The following is an 8344-nucleotide window of genomic DNA, read 5'->3' on the forward strand; positions in this document are numbered from 1 at the left end:
TTTGGCCTCTTTCACATTGAAAAATATCATACCTTTACCATGCACTGTAGATAAAAGTTTTAGTATTTTTAAAGGCTTATTGGATAGAATATTTTCACCCCAGAAATTGTTTTTTCCATTGAAAATTGTAATGAGTTAGGATGGATAAATGGGCATGATAAGGGTGGGAATTGGAGATTTACTTTTTTTTCCCACCCCCCCACCAGGCCAGTACAGTGGTAGCAGTTGGACTGACCATTGCTGCTGCAGGATTTGCAGGTTTGTTTATGGTTTGAGGGTTGAAGTGAAATCGAGGGACTGAATATTCATTTTCTTATTCTACTTACTAGAATAAGAAAATGAATATTATGAATATAATTTATTATTTATTCTATTATTTTTGGTTTTAGGCCGTTATGTTTTACAAGCCATGAAGCATGTGGAGCCTCAAGTAAAACAAGTTTTTCAAAGTCTACCCAAATCTGTAAGACGTGATTAAACATTTTTGGTACTTTTGTTAATTTTGTTGCCTGTGTTTGAAGCCTAAAGCACATTATTGAAAGGAAAGATGAATTTCCAAACATCTATAAAGTTCAAACTGATTGCTTCTGACCCTTTCTATTCTCACAAACAGGGTATAGTAGTTGTGTACTTTGTAATAGTGCTACACTAAAAATTGCAGTGTTGTGACAGTTAAAAGTTCTGTGTTTAACAATTCTAGTGTTGTAAAGTTAGTATCACTGTACTATTCACATAATAACTTCAATATTATCTGTCCCTATTCTAGCCTTCCTTCATTTCTAAATCACAAGCAGAGGGATATACTGTGTTCCATTTTTAGTATATAGTCCTGGCACTCACTAACATGGTACCAATTACTGTACTTAGTCTATTAGGTATGACTAGTTGTGATAATCATACCCTCTGTTGTCATTAAAACCCTATTATATTTTTACACTGTGATTAAATGTGTCAGAATAGGGTGACAATAGGCTTTACTAACATGATTTCCAACATGATTTCCGACCTATTAGGTTCAGAGGGCCTGATAAGTCTTGTTTTAGTGATTGCCTAGACCCACTTCTCTTAAGAACTCCAGATACTCTTCTTCATATATTTTTGTTCTAAACTCTGTTGCCATATTATGAGATAAAATTTTCACCAAAAACATGGCAGGACTGGAGATGTAGCTCAGTGGTGGAGTGCTTTCCTAACAATCCGCAGGTCTTGGTTTAATCCCCAGTATGGCAGCTGGGGTTTTAGAATATGGCTAACCAGGCCTAGTCTTCCCTTTAGTTGGCATTGAGATACTGTTCTTTTGCCTTATATTCCCAAGGTAAGTTTTTATTGGCTAAAATGGATTTAATGATCATTTAAATATTATTGTTCCTTATAATACTAAAATACCCATGGGAGTTACACTTTAGGTTCTCTGAACTGTTAAGTTTTTTACTGATTGAACAAACTAAACCAACTTGCAGTTTATTAATCTTCCATTATGAATGCATTTCCTCTTTCAGGCCTTTAGTGGTAGCTATTACAGAGGTGGGTTTGAACCCAAAATGACAAAGCGGGAAGCAGCATTAATACTAGGTGTAAGGTAAGATAATTTCTACTACTAAGAATAAGGGAATTATTAAGGGATATTTGTCCCAGGAGGACTGATGTTAGTTTCAGTCAATGAAACTTTGCTGGTCTTTCCTCTGTGTACATTTTTAAGCGCTAAGTAGTTAAGGAAAGAAGCACTTTCTCATTCATTGAAAGTAGACTTCTCAATAGAGTATCATAGTGCTCAATGTTGTTCTCTATAAATGAGTGTTTCCTGTGGTGCAGTTCTGCCTTCATTTCCATGTATTTAAACATGCTCTAGCCGGTTGTGGTGGCACACGCTTGTAATCCCCGTACTTGGGAGGCTGAAACTGAGATTGCACAAGTTCAAAGCCACCCTCAGCTACCTAGTGAAGTTCTCAGCAACTTAGTGAGACCCTGTTTCCAAATAAAATATAAAATAGGTCTGGGAGTATAGCCCAGAGGTAGAAAAGCCCCTGGGTTCCACCGCTAGTACCACCAAAAACATAAAAAATAAATAAACATGCTCTAAGGTTGTCTATATTTTTGAGGATCTTTTTTGAGGTGCAGTTTAATTTTCCAGATTCAGAATATGAATTTTACAATTTATAAGACTTCTAAGAAGCTTTTCATACTATTTTGTTGAATTACTGCAGTTTCAAAATCTTTAATTATCCTGTATGTATAGTTTTGGTTGATATAGTAGGCTAAAATAATGCTTTTTTTCTATTTCAATTAGCCCTACTGCCAATAAAGGAAAAATAAGAGATGCTCATCGGCGAATTATGCTCTTAAATCACCCAGACAAAGGTATATAATCATTAAAAAAATTGGGGGGCAGGTATTGAGGATTGAACCTGGGGCATTCTCCCTCCAAGCTACACCCCAGCTTTTAATTTTGACAAAAGGCCTTGCCAAGTTGCTGAGCCTGGCCTTGAACCTATGGCCCTTATTTCTGCCCCTGGGTTCAGTGCTCCAGTACCAAAAGAATAAAAAGGATCTTGGGAGTTTAAACAGGATTACAACAGTTCGAGGACAGCCTCAGCTACTTAGTGAGGCCCTTTGCAATTCAGAGACCCTGTTTCAAAAATAAAGAACAAAAAATAGGGCTGAGTTCTATCTCAGAGGTACAATGCCCCTGAGTTCCATCCCCAAGAACCCCTCTCCCCTGGCCAAAAAATATAGAATTACAAGATTGTAATTGTTTTATATCTGATTTCAACAAAGCATGAAATTTGGCTTCTATTATTGCCTGGAGGGCTTTTGATTCAGTAGATTCAGAGTAGAACCCATCAGTTTATCTTTCTACCAAGTTTTCTACGATGCTGCTTTCTGGTCTTAGGACCACAGTACCCCATCAGATTAGGAGGATAGCAGCTATAGATGACATTATGAAGGGACAGTTGGCAATAGAAAGAGGAACTCTAAACGACAGGAAAGGAGCCTGAAGCAAAATGGGATCTTTCCAGCACTGATGGCAGAAGCCGGAAAATATCATGGTTTAAAAATAGTAAAAGTAGCATAACAATATAATGAATGATAAGCACACAAGAAGACTAATTTTTTTTTCTTGTGGTACTGGGGTTGGAACCCTTCTTCCTCCAGGCTATACTCCCAGACATTTTTTATATTTTTTATTTGGAAACACGGTCTCTTAAGCCAGTAAGACTGGCTTCAAACTGTGCGATCCTCCTATCTCCACCTCCCAAGCACGGGAATTACAAGCATGCGCCACCACACCTGGCGTAGGTAGACTAATTTTAAAGGGGTTCTTTTTTTATTTATTTATTTATTTTTTTTTTTTGTCTTTTTTGGAACAGGGGATCGAACCCAGAGCACCACACCTGCAAAGCAGGCGCTTTTGCCACTGAACTACATCCTGGCCCCGTAGGTAGACTAATTTATATCTCAAAAACACATAAGCTGGGCATAGCTGCGCACACTTAGGATCCCAGCATTCAGGAGGCTGAGACTGGAGGACTCCGCAGGTTCAAAGCCAGTCCCAGCTACTTAGTGAGGCTCTCAGCAACTTAGTGAGACCGAGTTTCCAAAAAAAATGGTCACATGTATTTCATGATATAATTCTTTTTTTAATTACAGCTTGGCATGGTGGCACATACCTGTCATCTCAGTATTTGGGAGACTGAGACAGGAATATCACAGGTTCAAAGCTAGCCTCAGCAAGTTAGCAAGATCCTACTTAAAATTAAAATTTTTAAATGGAGGGCTAGGAAAACAAGAAGAATTCATAGCTCAGGGGTTAAAAAAACAAGATGCTTTTTCTGGTAATTCTACCTTTTGAAGAAGCTTTAGGATTCTAAAAATAGGTATAACTTTGTAACAAATTTAGAAATCCATATAATAACTACTCTTTTTCTTTCTCCTTGTAGGAGGATCTCCTTATATAGCAGCCAAAATCAATGAAGCTAAAGATTTACTAGAAGGTCAAGCTAAAAAATGAAGTAAATGCATGACAAATTTCAAGTTCAAATTAGTTTATGTATATGAGTACCAACTTTTTATAATAAAATTACCTTGGAGCTAGTTTTTAAAAAATTATGTAGCATAAGTTAAATCAAAGCCTTGGTATAATTTTGTTTACAATCGAGGACTTTAAAATCAGAGTATAGAATTTGGAGGTTAATGTTTGCATTAGATGCACACCACTTGAATAGCAACATTGTTCATTACTCATTTGGCACCTCTGTGCTCTTCCAGTAATTGCTCTGAAGGAGCCACCATTCTAATGGAAGACAGATTAGTAACTAAAATGTTAAATATTATAGTGGAATTAGCATAACTTTTAAAATAGGAAGTTTTAATTTATGGGAAGGGAAGCTGCTTAAGATCCAAATGACCTAGCTACTTTGAACCTTGTACGTAAGTGGATTTAGCCACAACTTTGACCTAAGAAATTACCTATGTATACATATGTATCTCTAACAACTCATTTCATAGACTATAAAAATCAAGGGTACTTATATTGTATTCAGCCAGTCCCTTAAGGATGCTGTTTTTATCAATTGTTTTTATGTAATCTAGCTTTTACATTTATGATCAAGCTGAAACACGATTAGCAAAATTGAAATTCCCTGGATAGCCAAATATTCAACTTGGACTAGAAATTAATATACTAAGTTTCAATGAGATTTCAAGGCAGATGACTATCTAACATGTAAGGATCTTAATCAGATCACCTGAATAAAATATAATATAGCCAGTTATCCCCTAATAGATTATGTATAGCTCTAAGATGGTAAGTTATACCACTTAGCGCCTAAATCTCAAGTCATTGCAAAGTTCTTAATTATCAATGTGGAACACAAGGGCTTTCAAGGTAAAAACAGTGGTGATAACCATCTTTAGTGTTGGAATGTGTTAGGGACATTTTAAAGTAAGGATATATTCACTCTATTTAAGGGGTAAGAAGAGATGAAGACCTACTTAGTGTGTTCTCTATAGTTATTGTGAGCATTGAAATACCAAACAGATCATTTGTTTTAGGGGAAACACTGGTTCCTGTGAGCCTCTGGTTATATTGTTGACAGCTCAATACATGACCTTGTTTTATATGTGTTTAAAGAGACAGCCCTATTTAATATATTGTTGCTTCATTAATACTGGATTCAGTTAATAGCATTTTTATTTACCCTTGGCATATCATAGCCCTCTTTTAGGAACACTTGACAATACCATTATGGTTGGGAGCTCTCTTAAACAATTAACACCAACAAAGAGCACAAACATGAAGCCTGGCCCTAAAGAGATGACATAAAGAATACTTGTTTATAATACCAGAGATGAAACAAGAAAGCAGAGCATTGCCTTGTTTGAGCACATGATGTAATTCTAATATTTTGCAACTCTCCAAATGTTCAGAATGACCAGGAAAGCATGTGAAGTAATGATTAGGGGGTTACTTTAATGAGCAGGTAATTTACAAATAAATCTACTAATAAAGATTTTATTTTGGTATACTGTTATTTTAGTTCTTTGGATTAATCAAAAACTTTCTTTGAAGAGGTATGAGATAGAATTAATTGCATCTTAAAGGCCTATTTTTTTTCAAATCATCCGATAATAGTCTCATGGGCAATCAAGCATTAACTGTAAAAATGAAGGCTTAATGTAGTGGGTTACTTAGGAGTGTTCACTGAACGTAATACACCTTAAGTGTTAAGACAATGAAAGCTACTTTTTTTTTTTTTTTTTTGGTACTGGGGATGGAACACTGGCTACACTCCCAGATCTATATTTTATTTGGAAACAGGGTCTCTTAAGCCAGCATGGCTTGCTTCGAACCTGCGCCACCATGCCCAGCTGGAAGCCACTTTTAATACTAAGGAGTATAGCAGAGGACATTTTACTTTCATAAGTTTTATTTTCTCTAGGCTTACCTTTTTTTTGTGTGTGTGTGTGTGGTGGAATAGGGGAGTGACCCCACAGGCATTCTCTGAGCTAAGCCCTCAGCCCAATTTTCTTTGGAAAATTTGGAAACGGTCTAAGTTGTGAGACTGGCTGGCTTCGAACATGCAATCCTGTCTCAGCTTCCCAAGTACTGGGATTGCAAGCAGGCACCACCACACCCGACTTTAGGCTTACCTGTGTGTGTGTGTGTGTGTGTGTGTGTGTGTGTGTGTGTGTGTGTGTGTGTGTGTGTAGCAGGCACCACCACACCTGACTTTAGGACTTTAGGCTTACCTTTCTGTGTGTGTGTGTGTGTATGTGATGGTGGTGGTGCTGGGGATGGAACCCAGAGGCTTCCTACCTTCAGGCTATACTCCCAGACCTATTTTCTTTTTTATTTGGAAACAGGGTCTCACTAAGCTGCTGAGAGCCTAAGTAGCTAAGGCTGGCTTTGAACCTACGCAATCCTCCTGTCTCAGCCTCCCAAGTGTGGGGATTACAAGCGTGCGCCACCATGCCCAGTTTAGGCTTACCATTTTTAAGTATAAGATTTCATTAAAGCTATTCAGACAAACTAAATGTTTGACTATTTAGTCTGTAAAAGAGACTTTCTCTCTTAGTAGTATATTCTTACAAAATGTGAGTACTTAAAATGTACTAGCATTGTGCTAAGGACTCTATCTCCACACTAGTTTGTATGTGTGCTTTAAAGTGTAAGGAAATATGCTCTAAAAAGGCTGATCCCTTAAGTTCCATGCACTTAAGCATCTATGATAAATACATAACTTTCTTAAAGAGAGGGCCATTTGTGTGGTTTAGTAGCAGCAAAGACTTAACTGTTGTGCCGTATTTAAAGTGTTTTAAGCTAGAAGTATTAAGGCTTAGTTTAACAACCGCCTGTGTCGGGACTGCATACCTCAGGTAAGGGATCCTCTACCCCAGGCCCCTGTTATCTTAAAAATTGTAGGTATAAGTTGTTATAAGGTAAAGAAATGTTATGATATGCTTTTAATCAGTTGCTTAGATTTTAGTCTGAATTAATAGATGTGTAGAGATGGGACCAATAAATTAGTGTATCATAGTTTTATAATGCTGACTTTGTCTTAAGGCTTGTCTTCCTCTTAACAGTTTTTTAAAAAAAAGAACCAGGCATAGTGTGAAAGTAAAGTGCCAGCCCAGAGCCAGCCCCACTACTCTTATGTCTGAACAAATGTTTAATAGATAAGAGACCCTCCTCTCCTCTTCTGTGAGCCCCTGCAAACCCCTAAACATCTATGGCTCGTCAGGCAATTTAAACATAGAAGTTATAAATTTCAAAAATGTCTAGAATATTATAGCTTAGTTTAAAATACCATTCCCAGCCTGCTCTCCCTCATTTCCTCTATTTAATTAACAGTCAAAAGACAGTCTGGGCAAGAAACCCCGGCTGTCCTTGGGAGAGATGAGATGAAAGCAGCAGCCCGGCTCACACATCCTCGTTATCTCAGTCCTCAACATCTGGGTAAACATACCATAAGAGGAGGGACCCCGTTCCCATGTCAGTGGTGTGCTTTATGCTTGCTTTTCAAGTATACAAGTTGTAAGTATCAAGAATGTCCAGGCTGATAAAATGACTAATGACCTTGTAACAAGATGCTATATAAGGAAGGGGTTAACAAAAGATGGGGCCCTTGTCATTTATCTGCTGAGCAGAGGTGCTTGGGTCCAGGTTTGAACCTGTTAATAAAGTGTGGCTTTTCAGACAAACAATTGGCTTTGGACAGTTATTCTCGCTTGGTTAACATACAACATAACCAGTAGGAGCAAAATCTATGATCAAAGCCGGGTGTGGTGGCATGCGCTTGTACTTGGGAGGCTGAGACAGGAGGATTGCACAGGTTCAAAGCCAGCCTCAGCTACTTAGTGAGGCTCTCAGCAACTTAGACCGTTTCCAAATAAGATACACAATAGTTCTGGGAGTATAACCCAAAGGTAGAAAGCCTCTTGAGTTACATCCCTAACACCAAATGTGTATGTGTGTGTGTGTGTATGGTCAAACACACTAAGGCATAAAAGGAATAGGATTCAAGTCAAATTTCTACACTAGCAAGGCAGTTTTGACCAAGTGATATCTATGCTAAAGGCTCACTTTTTTCATTTGAAAAAGGAAGAATAGCCAACTTGAAATTGTGAGGATTCCTAGAACTGGGGGTCCTCTCCAGTTCATTTATAATTTGGTGTTCTATATATTAGTTCTCAATAGATATTAAGGGAAAATTCCAATCCAGTCTTAATTCATCTGACATACCAGGTTTTAATGTCCTTACCCTTTCTTTAGCTTTTACCTTTACTGAGTTTCAGAGTTACCACGAAGTCAGTCCTACACTGCTGTAGAAAAGCTTTGATTTGT

At 37.6% G+C, this 8344-nt stretch overlaps 1 protein-coding gene across 1 annotated transcript; it reads left to right on the top strand.

Moving 5' to 3' along the window:
• Positions 1 to 212: 212 nt before the first annotated feature.
• Positions 213 to 4009, top strand: DNAJC19 (DnaJ heat shock protein family (Hsp40) member C19; the record flags this gene model as incomplete). Its single annotated transcript, XM_080696394.1, has 5 exons — positions 213 to 258; positions 390 to 463; positions 1500 to 1579; positions 2288 to 2358; positions 3939 to 4009. The coding sequence occupies exons 2-5, from the start codon at positions 410 to 412 to the stop codon at positions 4007 to 4009; spliced, it is 276 nt and encodes a 91-aa protein (XP_080552520.1). The 5' UTR covers positions 213 to 258; positions 390 to 409.
• Positions 4010 to 8344: the final 4335 nt, after the last annotated feature.

This window comes from Muscardinus avellanarius (genome assembly GCF_963383645.1).
Source record: "Muscardinus avellanarius genome assembly, chromosome: 5".
Classification (NCBI taxonomy): Eukaryota; Metazoa; Chordata; class Mammalia; order Rodentia; family Gliridae; genus Muscardinus; species Muscardinus avellanarius.